Source organism: Sparus aurata, chromosome 7, assembly GCF_900880675.1.
Source record: "Sparus aurata chromosome 7, fSpaAur1.1, whole genome shotgun sequence".
NCBI lineage: Eukaryota > Metazoa > Chordata > Actinopteri > Spariformes > Sparidae > Sparus > Sparus aurata.
In genome coordinates this window covers 19,926,552-19,947,393 of record NC_044193.1, presented here as the reverse complement: position 1 = coordinate 19,947,393, position 20,842 = coordinate 19,926,552, and the positions used below count along the sequence as shown (strand labels likewise).

Genomic DNA, 20,842 nt, shown 5'->3' with positions numbered 1-20,842 from the left:
TCATTGATAACCACATATCTAAGCTACTGCTTTTGTTCCTCAGGATCGACAGCGTCAGGCTACCCTTAGTATCTTGCCAATAAAATTGGGACACTTGCCAACATTAATCCATTAGTTTTATAACAGTTACAGTACAAGAATGACTAAGCTTATACATTTGGGAACAAACCACATTTCAAAATACTGATGTTGCCTTGCAAAGTGGAACAAGTCACCTAGGCACATTATAAACGAATGCAGTTAGTTTTAAAAGGTAAAATTGTTGATTTATGAGAAACCATAAACCATAAGTGTAAAGCCTACCCTCAATTATTATTTTATTTTGCCATTTCACTGATTTGACAATGTGGGCATTTGTATTCAAAAGTCACCTACTCACCTGAAGTGCTGCATGTCCATTAACTGTATAAAAAGGAATCTTACAGGATTACATTTTATCGTCGTTTTGTTGTCAATTCCTAATATTTAATAGTCAAAAAGGCTTTGTCCAAAAAATGACCAAATAAGACCACTGCAGCATCAATCTGAGGAAAAAACAGCGACGAGTTCTGAAATAATGTGCATCATCATTTATTTCAGTTCAAAATCCTAGCTTCCAAAACAGGTATGTGGTTAAAGGAAATCATTTCCTGTACAGTTAAGGTCAGCAAGGTCAAGTTAGGTACAGTGCCATTTGAAAGAGACCATCTGGAGGTGAGATGTCAGTGGTTCTGAAGAGCAGACTTTTTAAATGGTGTGCTCCCTAAAATGGTGTTTCTGGTGCTCATGCTACATTCTCTCATTTTCCTTCCACTTCGCCTAAAAAGAGGGTTATTTGTCCATGAGGCGCTTAGGAGGTTCTGGACTTGAGGCCATGCACACACAAGAAGTAAATTCAGTCTATCGAAGTCAGCAGGGAAAATGTGACTAAAAAAAGGAACAACTGAACATACTGTATTTTGGTAAACCACTGCCTATCTTCCTACGGTACTCAAAAAGGAAGCTGACATTATGGATCAGTTTACGTTAAGCTACATCCTTAATGGATATTCCCAGTTCTGAACTTCGTCTACAAGCACAAACTGTGCGTCTGTTAGCTCTGGGAAACCAGCATACATTATGTGGACTCAAGTTCATAATCGTCACAGTCTTGATAATGAAAACTCAAAGCTAGTCATTTTATCAGAACCCACCCACACTCTCCCAAATGTAATGCCCATCCCTCTCCCTCAAATCACATCTTTAATGAAGCCACCATACAGAGTATTACAAAACAAAATGAGAACTATAAAGGAAAAATGATCAATGAAGTGACTGTATGCACCTCGCTGGTAAACGTGTCGGTGGTGGAAACGTATTCTTGCAGCATTATAATGCATTAACTAACTCTTGTTAAATATATGTATATATTTTGATATATATATACACAAACTCATGAGAAAAAACTTAAAAGTCTTAACTTTATTATATTTCGTTTTTAGGAACCATGGTAATGGTTTGAGACAAAAAGGGTAAATGCGAATAAAAATCAAATCAGGTCTCCATTTTTTTCCATTCAAAATGTTTTTTTTTTGTTGTTGTCATTGGTAGCAGTGACACTGAATTCAGACGATTTGGACAGATCCCTTGATGATGGTTAGCAGGCCAGATGATGTCGACATGTGGTCCTTAGACAGGCCGTCCGCCCTGTTTTTCCCTCATCCAGGTGTGGATCCTCTCCTTCAGTTCAGGGACTGTAAAATAATTTAAAAAAAAAAAGACAAGGATTGTGAACAGCAGCTAAGAAACTGACAGGCTGTAATTTTTTGACATTTAGGTGTCCTGAAATCACATGCCTTGAACCTAGAACTCAGCAAATGCTTTGATGCTATGAGGACGAACTGTACTTTCTCTTGCCTACACAATCACTGGTGGAAAACCATTGTGGTGGGTTTACCTGATTCCAGCATGCTCTCTGTGAGCGGCTGCCTGTTGAAGGGGTCAGTGGGGGAGTTGAGCAGATGCCGCAGGATGATGGATCGGTCCATGATGTTCCCCGAGGGCAGAATCACGGGGTCGGTCATGAGTGTGTCCATCAGAGGGTCTGTAACAAAGTCATGCCAACTTTAAGATTCAGACCCAAACACACTCAAAACAACAACAACAAACAAGCTTGAACTGATGACCTTGATTTTATGCTTATGAGCTGCAGAGAAGGGAAGTTCCGCAGCAGCAGAACTGGCACTGTTCTTTCATCACATTGACAGCTATTGTCATCATATCCCTTTGAACATTTTCCTTTTATTCAAAGAGGCTCAACAAACATCACAGTTTGCTCAACAGGCTGCTCCTTGTGTTTGAAGAAAGGTTGGTACTCAAATGTTTTGCTTTCATCTGAACACGGGAATGCTGCTAGCTTGCAAATCCACACTCTGGATGTTGCAGGATTTTTTGAATTAAGCAGAAATGTATTAATATTAGGGATGTCCCGATTCGATCTGCAGGATCGTGGCCAATATGTGCATTTTTCCACTGATGGGGGATCGGCAATTTTGAACGTGGACCCAAGGCCGTTTTTTTACGTCAGAGCACAATTTGTGGCAGAGCGCAGACACGCACGTAACATTACTCTGGCAAACCTGTGGATAAAATGTCTGCAGTGTGGAAATAACTTCAATCAGAAAGCAAAAGCAGTCCAATGGCGACATCTGCAATATGACCGTTAACAAAAGACCTGCAATACTATACATATGATATGATAAAATATTACAGAGAAGGCATATAAATTAATTGCTCTGGATAACCAGCTCTCCATGGTAGAGGATCAGGGTTTTCTTTGTCAGCTGGAGTTTTTGAATCCCCGGTATGCCCTACCATCTCAGAATTTCATTACACTTATTCCAATTTCGGGTTACAATTTGCAGGTATGCGCACAAGTTTTGCGGGTCTCATACAGCAGAGCATGTAAAACAGGCAATCAAGGAGATGCATCCAAGTCTTTTCAAGTGACAACGTAAGGAATATGAAAAAAAAAGCAGTGGCTGATATAGAGGTACCAAGCGTGAGCTGCGTCTTGCACGCACTTCAGCTGGCTGTACATGAGGGTCTGCTGTCACAGCGCAGAATCACAGACTCGCCTGCTAACGCAAGGAAGGTGGTAAGCCAATGTTTCAATAGCATATGCAGAATAAGAAAGCCATATGAAAGTATATATTTTCAACACAATAAAAAACCTATTAAGAATCAGCTTGGATGCAGCTACTTTTTTTCCTTATGCGGTTGTATTATCCAGGAAAATATTAGTTAAGACTAAGTATCGGATCGGGACTCGGTATCGGCATTTACTAAATATTAAAGACTCTGATCGGGATCGGGGTAAAAAGAACTTGATCAGGACATCCACAATTAATATCATAATTTCCTTTCGTATTCCGATACCTGAACTTAAGAATTTAGACACACACAGAAACACACGCGTACCGTTTTTAACAGCTGTATACAACTAACCCAGTGAGAACGTTAAAATTAAGAAAATAAAACAAACTAAAACAAGTTTTTTTTTTAAGATCAAGCAAAAAAGACAATTAAATAATACAAAGAGGCAAAGCATGGCTTCCAACATTTGTCACATACTGAACCTCAACTGCTGAAAAACTAAAAATGTGTTATATACACTGTATGACAGCAATATTGGTGCACCTATCAAAACACCAGTAAAAAAAATATCCAATAAATCCTCATTAAGTGCTTTCCATAAAGTGTGCTCTATATTGAAATGTCACAGGGTTGTTGCTGTAGGACTTGTAAGATACAAAAATAAAACCTGGCATGGGAGATTTTAACCACATGGAAAGCTGATACTCCAACCTGCTGTACGGCACACTCCCATCAACTGTGGTGGGTTGGTTGGCATAACTGGGAATCAAAGGAGGTATGTGGGCCACGTTCTTGTTCTATATTATATTAAGTCTGTGGTTATAGGATAGCCTTGCTCTAAGCTGTCTATACGACCTCTATGATCTGCAAAATCCCCGGCAAATGTCTGGAATTCAACAGCAACAGAGGCTGCTGAAGATCCTGTCCGTCTGCGCCGACTGGCCCGAGGTCACACCAGTTTTCTATGCAAGTCACTTTTTTTGCTCGGGACCAAAGAGCTAGTAGGTTACTAGACGTGGGTAAGGTAACCACAAAAACAACAATTTATGTTTATGTTCACTGTAATGTTAGAAGCAGTGCAAGATGAGGTACTTTTTCTTTATTAATATGGATATTATTCATAACTAATACATCATGGGAAATAATGGTGGATCTTAATAGGACATTGTTTATTGGGACCTTAATAACTTGATTGAACTAGATTTGACAAAATGTCTAAACAGGCTTCAGGTATTCTAGACAGACTTCAGAGCTTCTAAAGTCATGAGATTGATAGTAAAACACATACAAAAGAAAGTACTTGTTACCTTTAGTGGATACACAGATGTAAAAGTTAAACCTATGCTGCCTAAACACACAGTAGACAAAGACAGACACACAGACACACAGACACACACCCACCCACCCACACACCTTTGAACTCGTCAGGTGCGTCGCTGTAGTCCATCTCAGACTGGGAGTTCTTGGCGACTATTTCCTCCACCTTTTCCAATAGCAGCTTAAATTTTTCAATGGCGATGGAGGACTTGATACCAGCTTTCCTCATCTTTGAGATCACCTCCTCAAAGAGCTCGCGGCTGTATGACCGCTGCACATGGAAGGGAAGAAGGTAAAATTATCGGTGAGCTGTGACAGAAACTTTGAGATGATGCAAGTATTAAATGCATTTACTGTGTTTCTGTTGTTATAATTATGACTGGTAACAGTTATTCGCCAACTTCTTCAAAGGTTGTGACACCGTATTCACAGCTGGTTTCCCTGATGTGTAACTTCGGATACACGCTCCCAAAGTTACATTATGAACAACAATGCTGGAAATGTAGATTAACTGGTACTACAGGTATTCTCCATAAACAAACCACGCACTGTCAAGTGCTTACAGTCAAGACTTTGCTCTTACTTTGCCAAAGCACTGTTCCAATAACATCAAAATAGAAGGAAAAAAATATTTCCTTGTGTTAAGTTAATTACAAGAAGCACTAAAAAAATCCAACATGAGGACTGGTGTCTTATTAAAAATTCTATCATCAGTAGTCAAGAAGGCATTCACAAGTTAATGGGGCAAAGACCCCACTACTCTGGCTGGACATTGTTGAAGAAATATAAGATGCAGAAAGACAATTCAACATTTCAGCCTAAAGCTTGTAAAACCTATTACAGGGACACCACTATAGTTCTAGCAACATGTAAAGTACCTCGCTGACACTTCTACTTCTGGAACAACAGAGTAGAAAGCAATCAAGCACTTGAAAATGTTCACTTTACACATTAAAATCAACTAATCACAGTGTCCCTAACTGCTTCTTGCTTGCATCATCTGGGGATCAGTGGGTATTCATGATTAATGGGGTGTATTGGGTTGGGTGAAATCTGGATAAAACACTGCATTACATTCACAAAGTACAACAGAGAATTCATGTCTTGTGTCTTAAAGGCAATACGACCAGGACTGTGATGATCTACCACAATGACCTGGAGCCTTTTCTCATGACCATTTTTCAATACAACAAACTCTTTTTCTTTTTTTTAAATTAGAGTCAGGAAGTATTTTTAACACAACGAAATGCCTGAAATTCGACATAAAAAAAACAAAAAAAAAAACAGTATTTGTGATCAACTGTGCCAACCTGGTCATCTGCAATTGCTTTAGCAAAGCGGGCACAGTCTAGCTGCAGGTAGATGTCGGTCAGCTGGTCTAAGAGCTTCTTGGGCTCAAAACCGTACTTCTCAGGGTTCTCCACCTTCAGGTCCCGACATTTGGGCCCACAGAGCTGCTGGAGGTTAAAGTTCAGCATGGCAGCTAAACGAGGCCCCAGCTCCTGTATGAGAAAGATGGTGCCGCTCAGAAAAGCTTGAAAGGCTTAGAATGCCCAGTTTAGACAGATGATGTTGCCTAATTAAGAATTTATGTCCACCAATAAAGAAGAATTTATAGAATATATCAACTTAAAATATGACATCTTTGTGTGGAGCAGCAATACTCACAGGCCTGAGGAAAGGCTTCTGGACCTGCTTGGTGAGTATGTGGAACATTTCAACCGTCTCTGTGGCCAGGGCCAGATAAGAGCGAGACACCCGCTCATCCTGAGTCAGCTGGGACTGGCGGCTCTGCTGCTGTTCCTGAAAGTTTGCAGGAAAAGAAACAAAACAATACTATTCTGAAATATTCTTCAACAGATACCGTCTTCCAGCACAATTACGAGTGTGAGCACCAGACCACATAATAACCACTATGTTAACATTTTGTCTCTCCTGCCTCAATTTTTATCCCTTCCTTTTGGAAGTTTTTTTCAATCCGGTATTATTTCCGCAATACTTTTATCATAACCATCTGTATGTAATGTATGCACTACAATGCAATGTATGTAACACCTGGTAAATAATAAAAAGACCCAATAGGTAATGTATGAGCACTGACCCTAGGCAGCTGCTCCCACTGCTCCTTATTCTTCATCTCTTCTTGAACCTCGTGGATACGCTTCAGGGACTCGAGGCTCTCGTCTAACAAGAAGGTGGTGTCATTAATCAGCATGTTGATGTAGCGTACAAACTGCTTGCCAGAGCTAGAGGGGAGAAGGCATGAAAGAAGATGGAGGAGCAGGTCAGCTTGGAATCGATCAAAGTCAGACAGCCACTGACTCAAACTTAAATTGTGTCGTTTTTTTCTTACATGACAAAAAACGTTTGTCAAAACCAAACTCACTTGAACTCCTCCATGAAGGTGCCATGATGGGCAAGGTTCTGCCAGAGACTCTTGAAGATAGTGCTGATATGGTACCGTATAGTGAACTTATCATAGAACTCGCTGGTGGCGCCTGTATGCTCGACATCTGACCAGAGGACATAGTTGGTAAGTCAAAATGGGGACAAAGACCTTACAGCCAAGAAGAATATTAGTATACTTAGAACTCACCAGTGTAGAACTTCATAAGGGCGGGGACCAGCTGCTTGACAGACAGCGGGTGGTTCTCCATCATTTCAGAGAATCGCTGAGTACGAGGCTGCACAGCAGGGTTGGTGACAAACAGCACCTCCACCAACTTGGCGATAAGGTATGGGTTCCTGATATAGTTCTGGCTGCAGATGAACACCACCAAGAAGGTAACGATGTCCTGGACACACGGCTCGTATAAAACCTGGGGAGAATACCTGGGAAAATGGAGGGAGGATGAGGTGAGGAAACAAACAGGACTGAAAACAGCTTATACATCACTTTCAGCTTCAGCTAAGGTGTGCGTGTCAACACTTGACAGTGACTATAGCACAAAGAATTATCAAATAGTGTAATGATTCATGTATGGCTTACGTTTAATTTAATCTACATTTTAATTTCTTTTATGGAGACATTTTTCTGACATGGCTGACTAAGTCAGACAAATTTGCAAGACTATAAACTTACTGCACGACAAAAAGCAGAAACTCTGCCACATCCTCAATGTAGAACTCAGGCAGAGCAGCAAAGCTTTTGGGAATCTCAGGGTTCAGTGGCAGGGTGATGCTGTGCAAGGAATGAAGAAACAAATATGAAACTTGGATCTTAATTTGTAATACACTCTAAAGTCAAATACAGTGTGACAAAAAATAAGCACTTCTGTTCCTTTTACATCATTATCACAACAAAAAGTAACATGGTGTGTCAGTTGCAGGGTGACTTACTTGGGATAGGCAGGGTCCACCATGCGAAGAATGAGCTGAATTACTGTGCTGTAGAACTGCAGGCATCTGCGGAGCAGGTTCTCGTCCAGAAGGCCCACGTCAGCACAAGCTTTGGCTCGCACCAGTTTCTGACAGGACACACAGTAAGGAGCACGTCTGTCTAAATATGCTTTGTCATAGAATCCTGCATAGTTCAGCATTTAAGGCGAGTTCAGTAATGTGACAGAAGGGGATTTGCATGTCTGTACCTTTAAATCAGTGTTCTAGGATTAATCAATCAATGAAGGGAAGAGTGTGGATGTTAAACTGACCTTGAGCTGGGTTTTGCATCGTTTGAGCATCTCTCTGTGTCGACTTGCCAGGGGAGAATCTTTCCATTGGCTTTCACTGTTCTTCAGCTCCTCTACAGTCCTAACATGAGAGGAAAAGAACACCATTAGAAACACATCTACTGAGCATGCTATGAATACCTCTGTGTGTGCGTTCGTGTGTGTGTGCGTGCGTGTACGTACCTGTTCAGTTCGCGGATGGCTCGCAACCTGCGGATGTAGCGCCTGCAGCTAGGCAGGATGGACAAATGGTGGGTGTGCAGCGTCAGGAAGAAACACTCGGTGGGGAACTTGGGTTCTGAGAACTTAGTGGGATCTTCATCTATCCATGTAAACAAATACAATCCATTATTTAAAATTATAGAAACACACTAGTATCTTTCCAGTTAAATATCAGCTTTTCTGCCTCAATACAAACTTAGCAGTACTATTTCAGGACTTTAATCCATTATTTCAAGTTGTAATGTATGAAATTTTTTTTAGACAGGACTACAATTAAAGCAGAGGCAGAGGGATTATGGAGACAGTAACAACAACGATTCATCTCAGATTAATTGGAAGACATCCAAGAAAAAAAAAAGAAGATCTCATAGATTGGAATTCATCAAGTTAATGAGTAACTTGCAATATAAGTTAGTGACAACTTACGCAGTTCAGTGAGCCAGCTCTTGAGCTCCTCCATGGTGGCTTTCAGACGCGTCTCCTCCAGGCTGACAGCAAGGCGACACCGTGGATGGAAAATGTAGTAGGGGTCCACCGTCTCCAGCTTGATCTTCATGCTCAGCTGTTGCAGCACCCATAAGAAGTTCAGCATGAAGCCGTCTGCAGACACTAGCTTGTCATCAGTCTAGGAAAAGAGAAAAGGGGGTCAATTCAGAACAGTTGCAAATTAATGTGAATGCTGAACCTACAACCTGAATATGAAAACAAGCAAAAAAATCTTTCATTTGGCTGTTTACAGTGAGAGAATAGGGAATTTTGTATACTCCATTTCTCAACATTTTAAATATAATAAAAATCAACAATTCAATTAGGTGCAGACAATTAAACATATCAAACTGAATGAATTAATTGAATTTTTTGAGCTAGTTGGGTAAATCAAATGACTTTTTGTTCATTATGTTCGACTGAATTACTTTTGCAACTTACCTGCATCTGGGCTTTCTTCACATTGTAGTTGACTAGAGCTGCCATGTAATTAAGAGCTGATTCGCGCGTTTCTCCATTTAGTAGGATGTTATGGAGAACTTTGAAAAGGTCACCCTAAAAAAAGATGACATGTCACTTTAACAAATTTCTCCATACACCAAAAAGACAGATTTTGTATACATGCATGATAAAGACGACACGGACCCTTGCTGACTCCAGGTAGTGCTGCAATGATTGACTGACGACCCGCGTGTTCTCCATGGTGATGGCTGGGCCAGAGAAATACTTGTCTCCTACTTTGGTCTTAAGAAAAGAAAAGTGTTTTGTTAAAGATTAATTAAAGAACTTGCAGTGTTTCTCTGTTGACGTATTATTGGATTCAGTCTGCTCTCCTTCCTAAGACATTTCTCAGCTTTTGGCAGGACGTTAAGGCACAAGAATATATTGCAAGTTGGCGAAAATCTGGTGCTACGGATTTATGGTAATTATTTAAGTGATTAGACAACTCACATCATCTTCAGCAAATACAGAGAGGCTGAAGAAGGCTCCCAGGTAGGACAGTCTCTGGATCTCTCTCCCACAACCAGGGCTCAGAGGTTTGGGACACCATAGAGGCAGTGATGTTGCCTGCAGAAAAGAGCCAGGACAGACACATATTACATAGGGGTAACACAAACTATTGATTTATCAGCCACTGAGTTGTATCTATGCATCTGTGAACATCTGTGGACAACAATATAAGCACAATGTACTAACAACTCATTCAGTTTAAGTCGTTTATAAAAGCTAAATGTGTCTTAAAAATTAAGTAGTGCTTAAGATATAAACATATAATTAATTACCATACAGAGAACAAGCAGCCAAGTAATATAACCTCAAAGAACAACAAAGACAATAACCAGACCTGAGAATAAAAAAATAAAAAATAAATTTTCGAGTAAAATAAAAAGGCCTAAAATAATCTGAGCCATGACGAAATAATGATGAACCCCTCAAGTACCAAAATGACGCTTTGGACATCCAAATGTAAACTCACCAAACTGCACACTGGGTGACTCTTTCCAAACTTGATTTCACAAAGCTCAGCTAATGCCTGTAAAAAATAAAAAGAAAGTACATGGAGTACATGGCACAAACAGCAAACTTTCATAACATTAGCAATTGACTGATGATTTAAGTCATTATTTTACTTGTTAAGAGATCTTGTTGGTTTTGATTTCCTTTTTTTTTTTTTACAAGTAACAAGCAACACTCCAATGAAAAAGGTTGTTGAAAATCAACTACTCAGCCAAAATTGAGAGTCTCAAAATCATATTATGGCTCTTTATTATGTGTATGACAGCGTGATTGTCAAGTGGCAGAAAGCACTTGACTCAGGATTTCTAGAAAATTAGCAAGAAAAGCATCACCATGGTAGGGTTCATATACTGAACATCTGGAGCCATCTATCCACTGGGCAGACAGGTTGTCTGACAGGCTGTCAGGACCTCTTTAAGCTGCTCTAATGTACACCCCATCATGTAATTGTAGCTACGTTAGGGATCACTTCCTGCCTTGTGCTACATAACAGGTCAGACCAGGACAACATCTCCTTACCATGAGTGGGAATTTAAAGTTGTCGCTGTCGAAGGAACATTCTTTCACTGCAAGAGCCAGCCCATGGAGGATAGGAATGAAGATCTGAAAAACAAGGTAGTAAACATCAGGGCTAGTAAACAGTTAAAATAAATAATTTTGCAATTATTTTTCACAACTATTGCAATAGTTTCATGATTGGTGGAAATGATCACTTTTGCATTGCATTTTTCATTTTCTCAAGAATAAGAAAAAAAATCTTGAGGAGGATTTGTAGCAGATGACATCCATGTAGCATGACAGTACTTCACTGCGATGCTGTTTTCTCGATACATTTTACCTTTAAATTACAGTAAAATTGCAGTTTAAATAGTGGGGAAGTGCATGTTTATTTTGTCTTGTACCCCTGGCAAAGAGAAAGGTCTACTAGTGTACTTTTATCCCAAATGCAATTAATGTTGTCAACAAACTAAAGTAAACTTAAAGAAATTGTAAGCTGGAAACTAAAGGTGTGCACAATGCACTACTGAGAGATCCTTGTTTTGTTAATGTGATAGGGGTCTTTTTTATTTATTTATTTCTATCTTTAAACTATTTTCCTGCTTTAGCTGGACTGAAGTTCTTCTATTCCATCATAATTTTTTCTTCATAACTGTGAAGGTGCTTTAGAGACCTAAACATGCCATCACTTGAATTACATTCATGTGAATGGCTGACTCACAGGTTCATTTCTGACTTGTAGAGACAGAGTCAGTTTTAGTTTTTTATCAAAGTTAAAGTCAGCAAGGTGTAGCTCCATCAGCCCACAGGAATGCGTATGCGTATCTTACATTTCATCCTGCCCTCACGGTATGCTGGGATAGGTTTCAGCCTAAGTGAGTAAGTCTGAAGATGTATTACAAAATGGACGGATATGCTTCCCACCTGTTTGAACACCTCGTCCTCCTGATGGGTTATGCGCACAAGCTCCTGAATAAAGCCATACGGAAGGTTCCGACACAGCATGTAAGGTACCAGCAAAGACGGCTGGAGAGGGCTCCTACATGTAGAAAACAGACAAGCATTGCGTTGAAATTAAACAAATAAATAATGTGTCGAGGGGTGAAGAGCAGTTGCCATGGAGACTTGAACTGAAAAGGGAACAAGCATAACACAAATATAATGCCAGATAAGAAGAAAATAACCCCAAATTGTCAGTGTGTGGCTGACTTTTCTCACCGAGGCTGGGTCAGGGTGCCTTGCAGGACCAGGGCAACGTTGGAAATACACTGAGAGCGAATGTTGCTGAGAAGCTGGCTGACATTTGGTTGGCTACACATCTGAGAGAAAAATGGACGGGATAAAGAAAGAGGGAAAATGGTTAGAGGTGCAATAAAAATGTCTGCTGTCAATTTCACAGAAGCTCTCTCCAGACTGTTGAATCACAGTGTTCTTTGACGAGCTAAACCTTCACTCATTGGCAGACCATCTGGCCTGCAGCTAGTCTCTGAAGTACAGGCTGTTCTTCTGTCCTCAAGACATTCTGCAACCAATTCAGACACTGAACAAGCTAAAAAGAACTTTTCAGGTGCAAGTATAGTAAGGATCACTATAATATTATAATACATTTCAGTCAAACAGACTTTTTCAGTAAAAGGCCAGAGAACACTGCATTAATCACCTGAATATGATCTAGTTGATTTCTCCCTTTTTTGTCTAACAGGCAGCCAGTTACCTTGGGAGCTTTCCTCTCCTCCATGCCAACACTGTCGAAACGCTCAATGAGGTAGTTCAGCATCTCTGTCTCTTTGCATGTTTCAATGGTGAAGCGGTCGCTGGCTGAATCACAGGACAACCCCCCTCCACATGCACCAAGACTACAAGCAAAAAGGGAAACACAAAAACAAGGACAGAGAGGGGTTTATTAAATAACAGAAAACATCACTGAGAGATATACCATTGGCATCCAACATAATCACGTATGTATGGTTAACAAAGCCACTCTCAAGGGTCCTGAAAGAAACAAACTATAGGGCATTAGTAATGGCACTGCAGCACCATCTCAGTACTGGGCTCTTAAATAAGGGGGAGAAAAAAATCATTATTAAATATTCAAACGCTGCAAGTCTTTGAAGCTGATATTAGGATTCAGCTTGCCACATTCAACTGACATATACGGTAAGAAGACTTTAAATTGCTGTTAGTGGTCAGCTGTAATCACAAAACCCATTTGTGGAGTTGCTTCACAGCACAACAAACATTATGACGTAATAATCTTTATCTTTTTGGTCATAAAACACAGGCAGTACAGGAATATCAACTCTACTGTGGGTTACAAATTGTTCTTGAAGCTACAAATCAAACTGACACAACAGGTTATGTTGTTAAAGAATGTAACTTCATTTACCATGCATGATTTTTCTTGAATAAATATGAGATGAAAGTTTAACAAAACTTCAAATTTGAGCATTTGTTTTTTCCGTTGTCAAGATGGACTCCACTTATACACTTCAGTAGCAAACAAATACCTATGGAGCAGGTAATCAGACTCCCTTTTCTCACCAAACGATTTCACACATGCGTTTAATTAATAACATACAGTTCCAGTCATCAAAGTGCCCTACAAAGCCAAGCACAGTAACAAATCAGAATCAAAATACGACTGAAATTGAATTCTTAAATGTCAGTTTTATGTTGTGACAACGTTTCCAAGTTCAGTCTTGCTCCATCTTAGAGCAAAGGCGATGTAAAACTGCACTGACTACAAAATCCAACCAAAAACCAAGGCAGTACAGCCCTAAGTGTAGTTGCTTCACTCTGCCGTGGTTTTTCTGAACTTTGTATTACCTGAAAAAACGGTATAGAGAGTGCAATGGCAAAGAGAGTGAAGTATCTGCATTATTAGTGATTAAGACATGAAAATTATTGGAATAATACATATTTAATAAGAACATAGATGCTCTTCTACCTATAATGCATTTGGCTGGAGAGTCGATAAACTTTTAAACCATTTGTCTCAGTTTCATAGCTAGCATAGTAACTGCAGTTAGCCTTTATAGGGCAGTATAGGAATAATAGTCTGATGCTGTACTATAGGGGTTAAATGATATAGAACATTTCTCATGTTTAAGTTTACATGCTCTTTCACAGTTGAAGATCCTTGCTTTGGATTTGTGTGATTACATAAAATACACTCACACATCTGTAAAAATGGAATCCAAAATAGACTTTACCCAATAACATAAGGGATCGCTAGGCCTGAAAGGGTATTGATAAAATTTGTTTTTTATCAGTTTTCAGTTATTCTGGCACACCTAAACCACATTGAAAGCCGATATATCATTTGGAGCTTTACTGCGCTGAGGGGAACTGTATTTTATACTTACCGCCACATTTTATCCTAAAAGTTACAGCTATGCCACCTTATGTCAACACCTCTGATGACGAAAACACATAGCACAAAGTTAGAGCGCTCTTTAAGCTTAAGATACATCTGTTTATTTTTCACGACTCTAACCTGGTGTGTTTGAGCACAGTTAGTGTTAAGCCTCCTGGGTCATCTGGAACATGCAGTGGACAAGTAACTGAGCAAGCACACACTAACACGCACACACCGTGCAGCAGTGTACCTGGACCCAAACTGAACTCTTGAAAAATCCTCCTCCTCCTCAGAATCTTCATCACTGCTGTCCTGAGACATGTCAGAGAGGGCATAGAACAGGAACGACAAGGGGCTAACATGACATGGAAGAGACAGGAGGAGTGAGGGAAAAGATTGAAAGAGAAGAGGATGTTGTGCAAACAGAGGTGAAGTGAAAAAACAGGAAGACAAATGTGGAATGGTGAAAAGTCACAAGAAAAAAGGACAAGGAAGAACGGAGCACTAAGGAAAGGATGCTGGAGGGTTGCATGCTTGCTTCAGGACTACTTCTTGTGCTACTTCTTTTTAAAATATTCATTAATGCCATTTTGTCTGCAGCTTTAACACACTGTCAGAACATTTTTTCAACCGATAACTGAACTGAATGTCACAATCACTCACACAACTTGTCTTGAGCAAGCCAATGCAAAGAGGCGTAAGCCACATCTTATTTGCTCGAGAATTTCATTGCGAAGTAGCAGCGTGGGAGCTATAAAACATGTTTGTTAAACTATATCCAGTGTTAGTTATTTTGCAAAGGGGTTAGATCAGGGCCATTCAGCTGCTAATTCAATCAAGTCAGATTTTACAAATAGAAAATGATACATGTAAACAGCCTGAGACTTCAATTAATGAGACTGGAATTCCTGTTTATAGTCTGAACATGCCATATATTAGCATCTTTGTTTGACTCTCAAATCATGAATTAAAATGATATAGAGCTTGAAATGTTAATTGTGATAATATAGTCTTTAATAGGCAATTTTCTGTATCTAAATTGCCACTGGGAGTATCTGTAACTGATGGCAGAGTATACTTTTAGAATAGCAGTCTAAATCATACCCAGCTGAGATAATTATAAGCTTGGTTAAATGAGAACTGAATGCAAGAAACTTCAAAATACAACAAAAGGGATCTGGCCAAAGATTTAGTCAACTCTCAAATATGGGTCTTTAAAAGTTAAGGGTTTAGTATGTCTGCTTTGCTTCCACCACAAACTGACGTGCACATGAGATACCTAGAATGCGGGATCCTTGAAGCAAAGGCAGCCTGTCGGGCATTCGTTCTGGGTGAATGGGGCACCACCACAGCTGGTGTGGACGAGGGTTGGTTGCGAGCCCTGGGTGAGCTCAAAGAGCGGGACACAGGGCTAGGTGGTGGGACAGGAACTGGGGTGTTGGGAGGAACAGAGGGCCCAGCAGGGCTAGGAGAGGGTCCAAAGAAACTGAATCCTCTGGGACCCGGACTAACCGGGGAAGGAGCTCCCCAGGGAGAAGTGACGGAGTAAGGCCGGTAGCGCTGGGAGATGGGCATGGGGGCAGAGGGAGGGTTGAGAATGTGTCTTGGGGTGGTAGTATTAGCGGGTGGGCTAGGGGGAACAACGAACTGCGGGGTAGAGGGTGTGGAAGGTACAGAGGGTGTGGTAGGAGAGAGGAGAGATGGGGAGGTCCTCTTGGCTGCATCCAAAGCCACTGAGTGAGGAATACTACACCCATACAGACTGTGGACAACATTGATGAGACGATGATTGGTAAAACTCATCTAGCAACAAATTCTTACAAAATAGAAATTATCAAATCCAAATCAAAAAATAACAAATGGCAATGGTTTCCGATCACATGATACCAATTAAATATCAATAAAGCACACTTTTCAAGCAGGAGTGCGGTGGCCTATTTAGAGCCTTGGTACGTCTCGGAGTGAGAACTCATGAGTCAAGGTACTTGCCTGGACAGAGAGCTGGCTCCAAAGGACCCTGCACTGGGGCCCATGGGGCTGCCACCTTGACTGGAGGGCTGCACCAATGTCAGACGGTGGTCAGGTGATTTGGCTGCTGCAATTGGCTGAGAGGTGGCGGTTAAGCTGGCGAAGGGGTTGTGGACACGTGACTGGGTGGACATCATTAAGACTTCCATCAGGATCTGACCAATCAGGTCTTTGAAGTCAGAGTACACTACAGGAGAGGGACAAAATAATAACAGTCAAATTATGAAATGCAGCTCGTTATGGTGACTGAGATAAAGACAGCTTGCAATGACATACCATCTTTAGGGTTCTGGTGGAACTCTGCAGCCAGTGAAGGGAGAAAGATGACATCTCTATCCTGCTCCTTCCACGATACGCGGAGGATCTTACAAATGAGCTGCAGAGCCTGTTCTTCTGAGACATCTGAGTTTGCAGAGGTTTCCTGAGGTGCAGAAAAGAAAAACATTAAAGTGACAGCTTAATCAGAATATAAAGCTATTGCAAAGTTAATGCCAAATGGATGATCTTTAGTCAGCATTATCTCGTGATCACTCCGGTCTGTCAAGAGTCAGGTATGCATCAATAAACAGAAATAAATGAAAATGAAACCAAGAATAGCGTCAATGGAAAGTCCCCGAAACCCTTCCCGTCAACAGCTAAAGACTGTTTTTATGTTCGCCCATTTAAAGACTCCATTGATCTCAAAAATGGCACGATCAAAGTCAAATAGGCCAAGAAATACAGGATAAAACTGCCTCTCTTTTGCATAATATTCACTGGTGCCATTTACCTTTTCGGTCAAGTTCCTCTTCTCCCTGCGATCGCTGTCCTCCACCTCCATGTTCTCTATCCCTGAGTCCACATCCACCTGGGACATGCTGGAAAACGATGGAGGTGCAGTTAATAAGCATCTTCATCCCAAAGCAGACTATGCAAACACTCGAACCACGATGTCTGTATCGTCTCATCTCTTTGAACTAACTTCATAAGCGGATAATGTGGCCAATTTTTGGTACAAACACACAAAGACAAATTAAACTCTCTGAAGTGACATCAAAAAGGAATAAGTTGCTCTTGAATTTGTTTTGTTTTACAGACTCCTTTCAAGCCCAGAGGAGAGGACTATTTGAGACCCCCCAAAACTTAGATTTCGGTAGAGTTTTAGCTGCATTTCCATGAGTTTATTAAAACCTTTGTACTGGACAGTTAAATATGCAATGAGAAAGTTCTTACCTCTTTTCACAGGAGGCAGTGTCAATGTCCATGCTCTGCGATCGGGACAAACTCTGGGACTGAGTCTCAAGGCTGTTGGAGGGAGAGCTGGACAGGGAGCTCACACCCTCACTGCTCTGACTTCCGTACGCCACCCCTGCAAAAGAGGAAAAAAAAACACCACAACTGAGCAATTTTTAAGTGCAAAGTGGATAAATAAAAAAATCTTTGATCAAAGCATTTTTCTTATTGGTTCTGAAATGGGCGTTAAATTGTGGGCCCAGCTTCCAGTTAGATTGCAAGTGTCATGTCTTTAAGTTTACTTGCTTATCCTGTGTTTTTTTTTCTTTTCTTTTTAATAAAAGTTTAGACTGCTGGAGTCTCAGTTACTGAAGCACACAAGTTTCCTCTAAACACTCCTCTCTCATGGTTCTTATATTTTTGTACTTGCAGCCTGTCCAGCCTTGAATTTTAGTCTGACACGTCCTTTCTCGTTTTTGATTCATTTCTATTTTACATTCTTAATGCTTTGTTCCCATATTTTCTGTCCATTTCCAATGAACTTAGCTAGAGAGATTAGACATGATTAAGCTACCATTTTGGTCATACATTTTATGTCAATACTATGTTTAGCAAAGGAGCAGATTATTGTTTTTAAGAACAACAGCCCTGATAAACCGCAAACGGGTAGAGAGAAAGCTGATTAGTGTGGATGAAGAGCTGGAATTAACTTCTTCATGGTTGCACAACAATGATTACCAACAGTACAAATATACACTGTTTACACTGTCTCCATCAAAGTAAATATGCAATGCATTAACATGCAATCAAGGCATCTGTAACTGCTGTGAAGAAAATCATAAATTTCAACAATTTCTTGGAAGAAGCCCGAGCCCTAAGGTGGCTTTTCTGTAGCAACATTACCAAGTACCAAGAAAGAATCCCTGGAAATTGTCACTGTGTGCATACAAGGCTCATTAATGTGTTTTCTAGAGCAGCACAAGAAAGCTTCAAATCACTCTGTGCAGCAGGCCCACGACAATGTCACCCAACGGCGACATTGTTGATCACAACACGCTGCTGCCGATTGTGTGGTCGTCACTCAGTGTGTATGATTGGTTCTTCCTGCTCAAATATCAAGGTCATAAATACAAAGAGGTCCCTTTCAGTGTGGTTGTTGTTTATCTTCAGAGTCTCAACGACAATATGTCACAGACTCATTTGAGTAGGATGACGGGTTCAGAATACAGATTATGAAAGAGGTTGACAACAATAACTCTATGTAGACAGTCGGGGAAAAAAAGCAGACTGGATCCTGACCTGCTGTTAACATCAAACCTAAAGTTAAGATGTACCTTAAATGGTTGCCTGCAATAACGGCACCGCAAAAAAAGGCTTAATATATACTGAAACCTGTAGATGTATTTGGTTCTTACCAGAGGTTCCCATAGGGGATGTGGCAGGGGTACCACTGTGGACATTGAGCCCCAATGATTGAGAGGCAGCTGGTGGCAGGGGCTGGGGTCCGGCACCTGAGGGTCCTGGGAGCGGCCCAGGGGGAGTCTCTCTCTGTGGGGATGTCAGGGGTGTGCTGAGGGGGGTGCTGGGCTGTGACGTCTGTCCACCTGCAAGTCGTGCCAGTCGCCTTCTGCGAATCTTGAATAAATATACCAGCATATTTTACATTTACACTGAAAGTACAATGAAATCTCACTGAAAAGTAAGCGTGTATAATGACAATTCAAAATGTTTATAGACCATTAAATGATTAGCCATACACTGTTTTTAATCTCTGATTAAGTGACTGGCACAGTCTGCCTGGACAATATAAGAAATGTCAGGGATAAGTTTATTTTTAAATCCCTTTATTGGATCATTAACCCCAGACAATATACACGTCTGAATAAACGATCGATTTTCATTCATCGTTTTTGTAGAAACATAGTCTAAATTTAACACGGGCCTCGCCGAGTACAAACAATGTAACCTACATTAAGAACTAAGTCAGATGTGAGCACTAATGGAGCTCATACGTGAGGACATCAACGGTAGTAAATCTGCACACTCGGTTGCGAGTTTATCAAGTAGCTTAATACGGGTACATGGTGACGAAATACTATTAATAAAATGTAGTGTATGGTTCAAGAGGAACAGCTCAGTGGCCACATAGTCGGCCCACAGTTCATTGCACAATGGTGGCCCGGTGTGTTTTTTATGCTGAGTCGTCTCACAGGCTAATTTTTGTGTTAGCAAAACAACGTTAGCAACTGACAGCTAGCTCACAGCAACGATATGGCAAATCAGCTCAGTAAACACAATTCAACGTTATCCGTCAGAACATAAAGTGTATGGGACACCTGCCAGTTAAAAACAAGCCGACGTGATCATTTGTATTGTGTTGTTTTACATGAAAACAGTGTTGTCTACGGGCCAGCTTGTGCACAGCCTCTAGCATTACGTTAGCAGGTTAGCATTGTGCCCCGGCTAAATTAAATTAAGGTCCTGACAGCGGTGACAGAAACACACGACCCACATCCAACTTCTAGTCGGTTCACTCGGCTACATTAAATGGCTCCATTAAATAAATACAAAGTGGCTCACGTTGGATAACACGCATTTATGTACGCGGGTGTTGAGCTAAATGTTGGATTTTATCGCGAATGCTTTTCTTCAGTTTAGACTATGCTAGCCTCTGGGCTAGGTTAGCTTCAGTAGCAAGTCGGCTAGTAGCAAGACCATTTGAACTAAGGTACGAAGGAAAGAAAGACATTCCCAAACGGAAGTCTAAATTTTAGCAAAACGCAGCTACGGCAATTCTCGCCACTCATTTTGACCTTTATTCCATTGTCACCTTACCTCATCTGCGCTCAACTCCTCCATCGCAGCTAAGTTAGCTAGCTATTTCACTTTCAACTGCTTTAATGTGTGCCAGCCAGAGCCAGCTAGCTAGCCTGTATTAGAACTAAATATGCATAGTCTAACTCCTTCAACAAATACGTGTCAGTCCTGATTGTCTTCAAGATAAAAACTAGGACACCGGTTTGCGGAGGGTGGCGAGATAAAGATCCTCCGCAAAGTCTCTCGTTTGCTAGTTTTCTACCAAGATTGAAACAAAAAGAAAAGTAGCTGGCTATTATACGTCAAAATACAACCGCGGCCATTTTGGTTCTACACAGTGTCACGTGACTTAAAGCCTGCTGGAGGAGGTGAGAGGCTTCATATCATATATATGTATATATATATATATATATATATATATATATATATATATATATATATATATATATATATATATATGTATATGTATATATATATATATATGTATATATATATATATATATATATATATATATATATATATATATACATATATATATATATATATATATATATATATATATATATATATATATATATATATATACATGTTTATGTGTTAATC

The 20,842-nt window shown here is 40.4% G+C and overlaps 1 protein-coding gene across 2 annotated transcripts; it reads right to left on the bottom strand.

The window, feature by feature from the left end:
- Positions 1 to 554: 554 nt before the first annotated feature.
- ube4b (ubiquitination factor E4B, UFD2 homolog (S. cerevisiae)) lies at positions 555 to 20,596 on the bottom strand. Of its 2 annotated transcripts, XM_030423086.1 has the most exons (29): positions 20,257 to 20,596; positions 18,837 to 19,056; positions 17,422 to 17,557; positions 16,979 to 17,066; positions 16,486 to 16,630; positions 16,171 to 16,396; positions 15,461 to 15,943; positions 14,432 to 14,536; positions 12,538 to 12,679; positions 12,042 to 12,142; positions 11,748 to 11,862; positions 10,845 to 10,928; positions 10,285 to 10,341; positions 9,759 to 9,875; positions 9,453 to 9,551; positions 9,249 to 9,362; positions 8,748 to 8,946; positions 8,283 to 8,421; positions 8,082 to 8,181; positions 7,771 to 7,898; positions 7,514 to 7,612; positions 7,028 to 7,263; positions 6,818 to 6,944; positions 6,533 to 6,677; positions 6,100 to 6,234; positions 5,742 to 5,933; positions 4,528 to 4,702; positions 1,916 to 2,062; positions 555 to 1,712 (listed from the first exon to the last, which is right to left on the bottom strand). In XM_030423086.1, exons 1-29 carry the CDS (start codon positions 20,278 to 20,280, stop codon positions 1,648 to 1,650), a joined length of 4,143 nt encoding a protein of 1,380 aa, XP_030278946.1. In that variant the 5' UTR covers positions 20,281 to 20,596; the 3' UTR covers positions 555 to 1,647. The 2 variants fall into 2 exon arrangements, with proteins under 2 accessions (XP_030278946.1, XP_030278947.1); XM_030423087.1 differs by lacking the exons at positions 14,432 to 14,536; positions 15,461 to 15,943 and having other exon boundaries at positions 20,257 to 20,595.
- Positions 20,597 to 20,842: the final 246 nt, after the last annotated feature.

Excerpts from the sequence above, each read along its gene's own strand:
- ube4b (XM_030423086.1), bottom strand. The coding sequence starts at position 20,280 with ATGGAGGAGTTGAGCGCAGATGAG. Across the intron at positions 7,613-7,770 it reads GTGGACCCTGCCTATCCCAA|CATCACCCTGCCACTGAACC; the intron begins GTAAGTCACCCT and ends TTCCTTGCACAG. Across the intron at positions 2,063-4,527 it reads CGCACCTGACGAGTTCAAAG|ACCCTCTGATGGACACACTC; the intron begins GTGTGTGGGTGG and ends ACTTTGTTACAG.